The sequence below is a fragment of the Chelon labrosus genome (assembly GCF_963514085.1).
Source record: "Chelon labrosus genome assembly, chromosome: 23".
In the NCBI taxonomy this organism is placed as follows: Eukaryota; Metazoa; Chordata; class Actinopteri; order Mugiliformes; family Mugilidae; genus Chelon; species Chelon labrosus.
In genome coordinates this window covers 13,393,763-13,406,955 of record NC_140356.1, presented here as the reverse complement: position 1 = coordinate 13,406,955, position 13,193 = coordinate 13,393,763, and the positions used below count along the sequence as shown (strand labels likewise).

The following is a 13,193-nucleotide window of genomic DNA, read 5'->3' as shown; positions in this document are numbered from 1 at the left end:
AGATAATGCAAAGGTGTATTTAGACTTTAATCAGTCATCTCTTCCTCAATGAGGCTGCAGAGTTGTTCTGCAGACCCGCTGAGCTGCATGATTAGCACCTAACGTCTCCGTGGGACTGAGTAATGACACACATTGCTGCGCATATGTAGGTTCACCCGGTTTTAACGCTAAGATAATTCAAAGCAAATATTTCTGTACCTTTAAACGAAATGTTTTCATGGCATCCCCACAGTATTTTCGCTATAGCGTGACAATCGCGGGGCACAAACACACAGATGCTCATTCACGCCTGAGAACCGTGACTCGACAGCAACCAATAATTACACCCTCGTCTGTGAATCCTAATGTAGCACCATGCGGTGAAAAACCTCAATTTGGGCTGCTCTGTGAGTGTGCGCTCACTCCGCACAGAAAGGCGTGGAAACATGACTAACCCGAAAAACAAAATGAGAGGGTAAAATGCCACACGGTGCTTGTCACTGAATAGGTTTGCCAGCCTTCAAAATTAGCATTCGCTGCTGTCCCCCCCAAACCAATTTAAGCCTTTTTTGCACGTTGCTAAAGATGGTGTAACCCATCAATCATTATATACTCCTCAGACAGATTTTAGTGCAAAATTATACGTGCAGCATGATCTTTATCTGTGATAACTGTAATATAAGAGAGCAGAAAATTAGGTGGTGTTAGTATTAGTGGCTAAAGATGCTAAATATATGTGCGGCATTGGGAGCCGGTTCATATTTGCTCATTCATTAGTAGACTGACGCAGCAGATACCGAGGCTGCTGGCTGCTTTTCCCTTTCACCCCCCCTCCCTCGCTCTTTTTCACTGCTGCTTCAAATCCCCTTCACTTACTTTGGAGATTTCTCTCTTTCTCTGTTGTGTATGTATGTGTGTTTGGAGGCATTTCAAAGCCCAGGAGCAGGAGAGGCAGGCACAGAGAGGCAGTGGCGGTTACGCAACGCTGGTTATTTATAAACCATCTTCCCTCTTTCCTTTCCCTCCCCTTCTTTCCTTCCTTTCTCAGTTCGCGTCTCCTCACACCCTCCCATCTCCTCCTCCTCCTCTTCATCCCCTCTCCCGCTCCTGATAGCACGCAGAGCCAGCCTGATGGCCAAACACTACCAGCGCCAACCTCTCTGCCCACTGACTATGACAATGCAGCCGTTTTTCTCCTCATTGGGCACCTTGACAACGGTGACAGGTGGTGGTTACTCCAGAGGGGCTACGGCAAACACTGAGCATTAACACACAGCGCCACAGCTGCACCGTAAATTGTCACCCTGTCACAAATTGTGGCCAAGAATTACACGCTGCCTGGCTCTTCAGATGGGGACTGAATTGCCAACATTTTTTAGTGTGGCCACGCAGAAAGGAAACACAGTGTGTAAAAAGATTCGCGTGATTCGACCTCTCCGGCATGTTTCTCTTTTTGCGCGCAGGCTGTCTGGTTAAATCACATTGTTTTTTGTGTTCCCTCTTTGCATGAATGTTTGGCCCAGCGGTCCTCCTGGAAAAAAGGTTGGGACTTACATTTGAAGAAAGAAAAATACCTCTCAGCTTGCCACTTTATGCTGGACTATTTCACCATCAAAAAACTTGCAAATTGCACTGAAAAGCATTGGAAGTTAAATCTAGCCCAGAGGTAATTTTTGATTATTTTCTTACATTTCCGTACAAAGTAAATTAGGGTTATTTGCATAACATACAAGATGATGAATATTCATATTCAGCTCCTGTCTAACATCTGTTCTTTCTGCACAACAAGTTTTTTTTTAATATTAATAAATTAGTCATACATGGTCAAATCTGTTTCCTATCATCTGACCGTGCATTAAGCCCCCAGCAACTCTCAGTTTCTGTTACTACACTTAATAAGTTTTTTATTTTCAACTGGCGTATTTGCAGTTCAGAGTGATAAATGTGGGAAATTAACTCTCATTTATTATAATTCAATCATTTGATTGAGTTCAGCAGGCTAATTCACGTTGAAAACCACGGAGTCCGTCAACCGCAGTACCTAGCAACAAGCTAACAAACGTTAGCTTCATGAGTTGGTTTAAAAAAAAAAAAGCCGTCTCTAACAACTGAATATTTAAAGCTGAATTTCTAAACAAAAAAGCTTGAAAAGGGTTCTTATATACACTTGACAGCTTGTCACCAGTTAATTATCCCTGCAGAATAAAATTAATTGTAAAATAACTCGGTACCCTGCTTAGCTTATGTAATTAAAGAATGGAGGTTAGATTTATGCATTTTTGTTTGCATTTTTAAACAGTATACTTCACAAATCCAATAAAGCAGAACTGCCACTGCCAGTTTCAGCTAACACGCTGATGTAGCAAGCTAGCACGGTCTTCCAGAGTGTGAAAAGAGAATTTAAAAAGCTAAATACGTTTATGTGGCCCCACAAACAAAGATGTTATGTGAAACGCTCCTTGACTGTGGCAATAAATCATGGTTACTGAGTGGTTACTAAGTAACCCCGCTTCACTGAAACACTTTACGGTTTGGTTTTGGAGAACGTGAAGACATACCAATGACTTAGTCTCTTTTATCTTTTAGAACTACTGACAGACTTTGTTACTGTTAAGCACAAAAAGCTGTTAAGCTTGGAGTGGAGAGTCGCAGGGGTTTTTAGCGAACTGCCAATAGAGTTAGAAAGCAGGGACAAGCTATTTCACTTCCCAAGTCCTGTTCATTTTTCCCCATTGACAGTTTTATGTAATTTGCATTCTGAGTCTTTTTACAATTTGTCTGGACATGAAAATCTATGGGATGAATCTGAACTAAAAAAAAAAAGGAGCTGCAGCAGAAAAATATCAGGTTATTTGATGGAGTGAAGAGTCGAGCTTGTGTAGATAAAGACTGGATGAGAAGTTAACCACGACTTCAAAGACACATTGGACGAAATCCAGAGAAATATCCAATCACCAAGCTTGAAAATCCTACACTCTGCACTGCTACCAGTGGGTACATGCTGAAAATGATGGTGTTAAGAAAACTAACATGCAACTTAAAATGATTTACATTTGAATTCTAGTTCAAATGTGGGTGTTTGTTCCTTTATTTGTGCCTCTGTGCTGATTTACATATGGGTATATTTGTGTTTAAATCTGCCTGCTGGGCCAAAACGACGGGCGTGTTATAATACAAAGCTGAAAATAATTAAATCTGGCGGCCGATATCTGTATCTCTAATCCTTTGGAAACCGCGGCTGACGTGCTCCCCATCCAATACCGGCGAGAAAGATAAAAAGTACCTGAAAGCCTCTATAAGACGTTCCACCTTCTGAGCTTCTCCCTGGACACGAATGTGGGCTTGAAACTTCCTCAGTGCTTCGTCCAGCTCCATGCCTGAGAAGTCCATCTCATCCACCACGCAGCTGTGGCGTACAGAGAGGGGGAGGGAGGAGATAAGCGAAAGCAGGGGAAAAGGAGGACACAAACACATTAAAATTTATGGGAAAACGCATAGCACTATATCAGTATGATGGTAGTGGTTGCCCCTTCACTGGTGGGCTGTATGAACCAGTGAACGGACACCCAAGATAAAAAATTCAGGAGCCTCAACTCATCTGCTTCCTAGTCACAGCACCACTCTGCTCACTGCAGGTATTAGCCACGCACGGACACCAGGGATAAGACTGGGCCCCGGCTATCTCCCCTTTACCGCATCTGCCAAGACTCAAACACACAATTTTCTCAGAGCTGAAAATCCTCCTATTACCTGACAAACCTCGCTTAATGACTTTAATTAAAAAAGCAAAATATCCCGCCCTGTGAGTTCAGGGGGGGATAAATACAACGTGGGCAATTTGGAGGTGAAATGAGGTTTGAAGTGAAAGGTGACTTTGAAAACGGGATGGGAGGTTTTAAAAGTTTTCCTTGCTTTGATGTGAGGTGTTATTGTCAAGGTACAAAGTGAAATCCTAATCAAGCTATGAAATTAAAGTCTCTTTTTTTTCTTCGTTCGGGATTGGCTTTCGTGTGGTTTACTTCAAACCAAGGTAGTTCAAGATAAATTAGTTTTTTGCTATCAGTCATTTTTTTGGGGGGGGGGTTAGGCACAGAACGTTCAAGAGAGAGACGGTGGAGTTGATCTGAAAATCCTCAATACACACAGTAGCATCAAGACATCGCCTCCTGTTTCTGATCTTTTTCTGTTTGTTGTACACTGCAGGAAACACTGGCGTACATGCACGCACACACTCTACATTAAGATAGATTACTGTGAACAAAGCGAGTTAACGAGGTGAGTACTTGACTGTGACACATGCTGCTCCAGCAGAAAGGAGTCAAAAAGCTGAGTCTACAGTATTGCACATCGTATAACATGAAACTGCAGCAGAATCTGCTCACAGTGAGAGCAGTGTAAAGGCCCAGACGCACCAAACTGAGATCAAAGAACTACCAGCAACAAAGGCTGGCTGGGATATCATCTTACGTCGTCTCGGTCTGGACCAGAAATTTGCACTCAAACACATCACAAAGACGACAGCCAATTGCCAGCGGGCACATTCGTTGCGCACCTTGCGTTAAGGGAAATAATTCCCCCATACCAGCAGGTGGCAGTAGTCTGCATTTGTCATTGGAAAGGGGGGAAGCTGTAAGGCTAAGAAGCTAGGAAGGAGCTAGCTTGTCGTGAAACTATCTCTGTAGTGGAATGACTTCTGTACACTTTGCACTGGTTTACTAAGATGGAAAAACAAGAGAAACTAGCACCGCAGACACTCACCCACGGCGTGACTACGGCAAATGGCCGACCTTCAGCTTAGTGTGTATAGCTACTGGGAGATATATACCAACTCTCCAGCCTAGCTTAACCATACTCAATACTTTAAGTCTGGTAACACGCAATTTGAATTTTATTATGGGGCGTGTTTGAACCAGTACAGAGAACCAAACATCTCTGCACACAACTGGATTGTCCAACAGCCAATCAGAGCCATTTAGTTGTAAAGAAATGCTCAGATTATGTATATGTGGACTATGCTACTGCTACTCCTCTGTCCTTCGCAGCATAAAGCTCGGCCAAACAAATTTAATTGGCCTGTCAGAGCTTTGCCAGAGCATAATCAGTTCCCAGTGGAGTGATTCCAGTACAACTTTCTGACACAAACATTTTTGGGGCGGGGGAGGGGCTGGCTTCCAGGCTACCTACTCTCCTACTTATAGTATCGCTGCTACTTAAACTTCTACTACTAATACTAATATCATCTGGTGACTGGGCTGCTTCTGGCATTTGTAGTGGTTCTGTCTCATCACTACCGCTGCAATACGAGGATGACACTACTGGTGGTACTAAAGGTTCCTGCCCCAATAGTAACTTTTGTGGTTGCTAATACCATTGCTACTTCTGCCTCACATAATGCTACTACAACTATCTAGCCCTCCATTATGTCTACTTGCTTAACGTGAGAGAGGACACTCGAATTTGTAAAGTAACTTGCGCGTTTTGGACAGGTGGCTTATAATCACAATATTGCCGACACTTCAACAGTTAGAAGAAAGTCAAACGATGCATTCGTTAATACACAGGATTAGATGTTACAGTTCCTTGTGCCATAATCCCAGGCAAAACACATTTAGAGGCCCTGTCCAACTGAGAAACCCTAACAAACCTACAGTCATGAGATATGATGATTAAACCTACAATCTAAAAAAAACAAAGAAATATCGTTACCAAGCAATATGAAGACATGAGATACCTGGCCTAGTCAACAGCAGTGTGCAGCATGTCATTGGGGTTTTCAAGTGGGCACCTCCCTTCACGGATGTTTCGTTAAGTTAGGCCCACGACACCTCAAGAAGGCTTAACAGTGAATTCCAGCGTCCTGGAGTCACCCCCCTCCACGCTGCCACTGCACAGCCCTGTTTTTCTCACCATTCAGTGACTATCAACAACTAACTTTCTATAATTTAGCCTAGCCCTTTATGTGGCAATCAGGCTAATACGTTGATGCGGACTGAATCACGACCCAAACAAACAAATCTATCGTGGTTCGGTGTGTATGTATTATTACCTACAAGTATTTTCGCACAATGATTCCAAAGGTTAAGCTTATAGCGCGTAGCAAATCTGACTTGATAGTCCTCTGGAGCTACTCTCTAGACTGTCGGGCCTCTCTGATCGCCCTCCTCATGACTCACTTCCTCGCTCCACCACCTCTCTCTCTTCGTTCCTTCCCGGCTGTCACTCCTTGTTTATGTAATGTCAGACGAGATGCTCTCTAGCCTAAGTACATCGGCCCCCATCCTCCCGCTCCCATCTCTCTAACTCTCTCCCCCACCGTACACGCTCAAATATAATGAAGAATATGCACGTGCACCCAAACGCACACGCTGCTATCACGGATACACTTTGTTGATTTGTATACGGCGCTTGGCAGGGAAAGAGACGCATCTGTCTGCAAAGCTGCGATGGAAGCTACGCGCGTGCGTATACAAAATAAAAAGAAATAGAAGGCCAGATGGAGGCACATTCTGAGCAGCCAATAAGCAGATGACGGGATGAAAACAGATCCCATATTTCATGCTAAACAACTACACTACGTTACCAGTAAATGAGTCCTTGGGGCGCCACATTTTCTCGGAACCCGAATCTATAACCACAATTTGGCTTAATTGACTCGAGACGTTTTAACTATTCTTGTTTATGCTCGGAGAAATGGGAAGAGAACGAGCCACTCTTTTCTTTACAAGGGGGGGATGAGGGAGGATTCAATAGCGCGGGAGATCGACAGGTTCTAGATAATCACACAAACGCAGGCACACGTGCGTTCAAAGCCTACACACATGGAGTCACACGCTCACGCGCAGGCTCAGTAAATCACCGTAAGTGATTTTCACATTAGACTGCAATCCTTCACCGGCTCTCCTGTGACTACACTTTATCGGAAGTGCCCTCACACACACACACTTTGCGCTCTTCCTATCATGTTCCTCTTCAACATCGCTTCCACTCTGCTGAGGGCTGCTGCTCGACTGCTGCAGGCAGGGAAAATATACGTCTATATATCCCAATGTCACCTGCGCCGAGGATATATCTGCCCCGCGAACTGGACTTTCAAGCCTTAAGAGCATAATCCTGTTAATAAAATGTCTTTGCAACCGTGGCGGTGACCATTTAAGAATATGTGGGTATTAGATGAAGCTGACCTGGGGTGAACACCTCGGCAGAGAGTGCTTTGTCGTGTTTGCCTGACCTTGCAAGAACTAAAAGTGTGTTCTCGGCTCCGGTACAAAAAAAACGAGTTTAAAAGAACGAACGTGGTGGAGCTGATATGCAAATGTCCTCGTAATTGCTTAATAGGGGAATGTAATAGAATGAAAAAGACAATTAGGTGCTGAAAGATGGAAGTAAGTGCCAAGGAGAGAACGGTGGGAAAAGGGGCCTTTGTAGTTACAAAGCAAACGATGCCGATCAGGTTAATGACCTGGAATGAAGCTTAAAGGGTGATGTGAGTAATGGGTGCGTGTGTTACAACGTCTTCATGTTTATCCCCAGCTTTGTCTGGGATTTTTAGGATTTTATTTCTATTCTGCTGCACAAAACTGTCTAATAAATTCTAATAAATGGTGTTATTTAATGAATATTTATGGATTCCCTCCCGACACAAACATTTATTAAGAGGTTTAAGTCGAAGGCAGACATACATATCTTTTGTCGATTACGTACTGCTTCTAAATGCTTAAACGTTCCAGGCAGTTGTTTCTAACTAAAGTCCAAATTAGTACGGCTTCTCACTTAATAATATGTCGAGGACTGTGAAGCTCTTGAGTTATTGTGCACACAAGAAAAGTACATAGTGGTTCATAATGGTCTGACATCAAATAAATGAAAATATTCAGACTCGAATGTGTCTGTGACTCTGGAGGAACTTTGAAATAGTAACCCTGATATTATTAGATCAATTGAGTAAGAGCCTGAAAAAAAAAGTGGTGTTTGAGTCCGGTGTTATTGTAGAAGTTATTAAATTTGGCGTTTAAGCTTACTCTATGCAAGATCTAAAAGGCCCACTGTGGCCCTCAGGCTGGGAGTTTAAGACCCAATCTGGACCCAGTCTGGTCTAACCAAGAACTCTACATATGGGAATCACGGGAAGTGAAGGTTTCGACATCTTGTATATTATTAAAAGTCAGGATACGACGGCCTCCGCTGCTTCAGCTCCAACCATTCCCCCTGAAATCACATTAATAGCGTTTGTGTTATTGAAATAAAAGAGAGTCCTTTGAGGAAATACAGTCTATGAAGAGCTCTTTTTTTTTTTTTTGTCTCAGCCGTGGGCCGTGTTGTGTCTGTGTTTGACTGACAGTGGCGGGGAGACAGCCAGAGCGTCAGTACGCCGCAGGGAACGAGGGTAAAGTAGGTAAACAAACTTGTGCTGTAGCCTACGTGTCACGGGAAGACGGTGCGCAGTTAGCAGGGAATCTGAAGACTCACTAGAATCTGAGTGGACCAATGTGACATCTGCAAATACTTTAGCATGCTATTTAATGTGCTGCAGCTGATTAGCTATCTAGACTGTCTAGAATCCATCCATTAGCAGATATAATGCTATTTAATTTAAGTTGGACTATAAATAAGTATAAACACAACATCAATGCACAAACCTTGATTCGGGGAAAGCTCCTTTGTGCAAATACCTACATATTACATACATTCCTGAGGTGACAGTAGCTTATTTACACTATCAGATGGCAGCTAACTTGCTCCTTGTTTCTTACTTATCTGTCTGATAAGATAATGCAGGTACAAGATATATTCAAAGTTCAGGAAATACTTGTCAGCCTTTGTCATTTCTTCTCTAATGCAACATTTACAAGTTGAATCTGATAAGGGGCCAAGTTGCTGTATCATGACTCTTCAATTTCAGCTTATTTCAAGCTTGCTTACAAGAATGCAAAATATATATATAAATATATCATCGCCTACAGCTTTGACAGCTGTAGGCGATGAAGTTATCATTTAGGTTTGAGGTTCAGGGAATCATCAGTCCACAAGAAAACTGTCTCTAAAAAGGAATATCATTTTCCCCCTGCTAAACCCGCTATCAAATCTAGGACCGTAGTTGTCGGCGAGCCCTCATCTCCCTCAAAAACAGAGGGATTATCAAAGAGAATCACCTAAAACGAGTTCAGGAAATGATGTGCGAAATCCTTTAAACCACAGCCTTTACATAAGAGCACATGCGTGTGATACGAGCCACTCACTCCAGGACATCTCTGTTGAACGGCTTCTTGCTGTTGCCGAGGAACTCTCCAATCATCTGTCGGCTCAGGCCCTTCCTCTGCAGCAGGAAGTGGGCCACACCGATGGGCGTGTCCGGGATGAAGCCTCGCGAGATCAGGAACTGAAGGCCCTTGTCGGGGTTTCTGAGTTAAAAAAGGGAGAGAAAATAAAGTGAATGACTTGTCAGTGACCTAGGAGTGGTCTGAAGCTGTGTAATTGTCTGAAATATTAAGGACAGATGATCTGCTCTGGAACATACCTAACCACAGTAAGAAGCAGTAATGAGTCAGTTTGCTCAGGTTAGCACTTAAGGGTATAAAAGGTATAAATGTGGCACAGATGGACACAAAGTTGCAAAGTTTTTTACTGTGGGAACTTACCGGCCATTAAACTATAATACTAAAAATGATTTATTGTGGTAATTAGGTTCTTGGTCTGAAAACCGGTAGGTTGGGATCTCTCTGCACACACCTGCATGTTGCGGGTTGAGGCTGATAAAGGGCTAAAACACAAAGGGCAGAGTCTGTAATCACTCCCTTGCCGAATCACAACATTCATTAAGAAGTACGAAGAAGCTCCACACACTAAATTTAGAGGACACTGTTAGAGTCGCGCTGGCTGCTTTGGGATGCCGCTCTGGATCCCTGTTTGTAAGCGAAGACTTGATGTTCCTCTCGAGCGGAGTTCGTAGCAGCGGGACACACACGATTAGCTTGAGTTTGACATCTGTCTGTACCTTTCTTTAATTTAATGACATTGTGTTCTCTGTGATGGACTTCAACCACGTCAAGTTGCTTCAAGGTGATTTAAAGAGCGTACCTAAATGAACACAAACCACTGTGTAGGTCTAATCCACACTATAATCACTGCATACTGCAGCTTTAACCCCTCAAATGCTCCCGTTGGAACATTATGTGTAACATAATTTAACTTCTGTGGGCTATATAAATGTAATACAGGCATAACATTATGACCACCTTCCTAATATTGTGTCGGTCTCCCTTGTGCCTCTGAAACAGTTGTGACTCATCAGAGAATGGACATGGGTCTTCTGAGGGTGTCCTGTGGTGTCTGGCAACAGAATATTGTTAGTGGGGGCCTTTGGGTCCTATGGGTTGAATGGAGGGGCCTCTGTGGAACATCCCATAGATACTTGATCAGTTTGGGATGTAGTGAATTTGGAGGACAGGTCAACACCTTGTGCTGTTTTTCATGTGTGTGTGCCTGTGTCAGGCTGCATCCTGCTGAGTGTCATTGCTATGGGGTGGTGGGTGCTACATGTCTAAATAACATCCACATGAATGAATGCCAGGTGCAAAAGGTTCCCAGCAGAACACTGGATTGTCATGAGATGGTCTGTGTTATTTACTTCTCCTGCCAGAGGTCATAATGTTATGCCTGATCGGTGTATATCTGCGTTTCCAGTTGACTGCTCATTCATTTTTGCAAACATTTACTCTTTCATGGTTTATAGTATCTCATCTTTTTGTGTCGTTTGTAGTCACATCTTTGAATTTGCTGTCAGCGCCGGTTTCATTCTTTTCCCAGCTGCTTCATGTGAAGACTTCAAAGCTCTCCCCTGCTGTTTTCAACCTTTTTTTGAAAGTGTGTTTTCTAGCTCTGTGTGCAGCTGTTCACATGTGCATCGCTACATACACAGTAGAGGGTGGAAAAGGCCTTTAATTCTGCAAGCTAAAGCGTGCAAAGCCACGGGCAGGATCCCTTTCATTCACAGATGCTTGCAAGTAGGGCGCACTGTAAGTCTATATGAACATCTGTATTGCTGAGCAATGAAGTGTACTTCCATTCAAACTGATTCCTCGTAGGTTTCTGTGAATCATCGTTTTCAAATGTATTTCCCTGCCTATGATGAACAGGTGACTGCATGCCAGAAGTTACTCATATATGAACAGGGGAGTAATAGCTAAAATATTTATAACCCTATTAAAGGCAGATAGCTGCTGTCAGGAGGCTACCATATTATTGTCACAGCTCTCCCACTCCTAACAGTGTTTAAACGACAGACTTTACATAAGAGCGCTGCGTGTGTGCACCACAGCTAATGGGTTTAGTAAGGCATGGGCAGGACAGAGGGGAAGTGAAGGGAGGATAAAGGGCAGGATAGGAGGAGGAGGCTGGAAGAGGACCAGGCAGAGCAGATGTGCGGGAATGAGAGAGCGAGGACGCCGAGTGCCGGCTGGACTCGCCCGAAAGCATCTGCTGCGACAGCCTCAGCTCGCGCTCAGCTTCTAGCGCACCCTCTCAGCCGAAGGTGATGTCTCGCCAAATGAATCTGGCGGATATCGCTCATTTGATGTTTGCCCAACAACAGATGGATCACACATGGTGATTATTATTCGCGATCAGGAGTGGATGGCGGGGTGAAGATTGGGAAATTGTGCAGGAGATTCAGGATTCAGATGAGCGCAGAGCAGAATGAGACCGTCCTCGTCGTATGGATTGTTTGTTCAAATGCTGAAAGACTCATTTGTAGATAGATATGCTTTGGTCTTGATGGGAAATGGGGAAATGTCACTGGTGGCTGGAAGAACGTGCAACATAAATGATAAACTTTGGACCGGGCCATGTACTTAGCTTTCCTAATCTTGCTCACGGCATAATCATAGATGTGTCAGAACATATGTGAAGGGCATATGGATTAGACACAAGCCAGAACAGGAAGAGACATCATTTAAAATAGGGGATTTGGCAGGAATGGCGCCAGACGGGACCCAGATGTCACGCTAAAACGACAACTTCCAAAATTAGCCATCTTTCTTCTACACACACTTCTCTCCTTGTTGCACCCACACATTTTTCAAATCTTTTTTCGCTTCCATCTTCGCGGACTGTCTCCTCATCATAAATATGCCCCCCTGTGTCACCTCCAGGACGCCAGCTTTTATCGCCCCCCTCTATTTTATCGCTAATGGACAGATGTGCGGCGGTCGCACCTCGGAACCGTGTTTTACGGCGCTCGCGAGGGCTTAACTGTCAGGCGCTGCATGTTGCCTATTTCTCCACATGCACGGTTCCGTTACTGAACTTGAGATAGATTGATGGCCGGTTAGCGCCCCCGTGCATTTCTCTGAGTGGAAACACGACTGTGTGTTGTACCTGTAAACGCTTCGAAACCCTGAATCATTACACTAATGTGAACTCGCTGCTTCGCCCGAGCCGCTCTCGTCTGTCAAGTATGCTTTTGCTGATAAGGCAGCCGGGGCGGCGATACGATGATTTGGCTGCATTTCCTCTTCCTAAGGCTGGCTTGTGTTGCAGCGGCTTGCAACCTTTTTTTCTTTTGCTTTGTCAGATATGCTCCAAAGGAGATGAAACACTTGCATCTGAGGTGCGTAGAGGCTATATTAAGTTGCACAGACATCAGTTCATGAGTTCTGCGTTGGTCCGCTTGCAAAATTGAGGTACGTAGAATAAAAAAAGCACAATATGGTTGGCCTTATCTTTTAAATATCCAAAGCAAATGAGGGTAAAAAGGTGCTGGGTTCCAAGAGAAATTGGAAAGGCTTCCTCTGTTCGCCATCTGGATTTCAGAGTGTGTAATTATGTGCTGGGTCATTTAGCATCGGGGGCAGGATGTTAAAACAGAGAAAGGTTTGTGTACGCCAAAAACAAGCGCATACCGACACACACATCGCAGTGGAGCTCCCGCCTCCGGAGGTGCAGGATCCCTCTGGAGGAGTCCGGCAAACTTCGCTGAGTTAATTAGCCTCGCTTGACATGTGTATTTAGATATCTCTCTCGCACGCCCGTTCTTCATACGTCTCTTATGCCACCTATTCTTTAATTCACAAAGCTGCGATGGCGCCCCATTTTCCTGCGTGATAGGGAGTCGATCTGAAGCCACCGCGAGCTGCTCTGATGTCTAATCAATGCGCTCGCAACGCTGGAATGTATGAAGGAGAAAAATGAATTAATGGGGTGTAGAACGGAGCCATATT

At 44.0% G+C, this 13,193-nt stretch overlaps 1 protein-coding gene across 1 annotated transcript in view; it reads right to left on the bottom strand.

Annotated features, from left to right (window-relative positions):
* Positions 1-13,193, bottom strand: part of iqsec3a (IQ motif and Sec7 domain ArfGEF 3a) — a gene marked incomplete at its 5' end in the record, with an annotated part of 100,712 nt that overhangs the window by 19,674 nt on the left and 67,845 nt on the right. The window contains 2 exons of the mRNA XM_084573426.1: positions 3,263-3,385; positions 9,216-9,377. Of these exons, the coding sequence (XP_084429552.1) occupies positions 3,263-3,385; positions 9,216-9,377 (285 nt within the window). The remainder of the gene's footprint in view (positions 1-3,262; positions 3,386-9,215; positions 9,378-13,193) is intronic.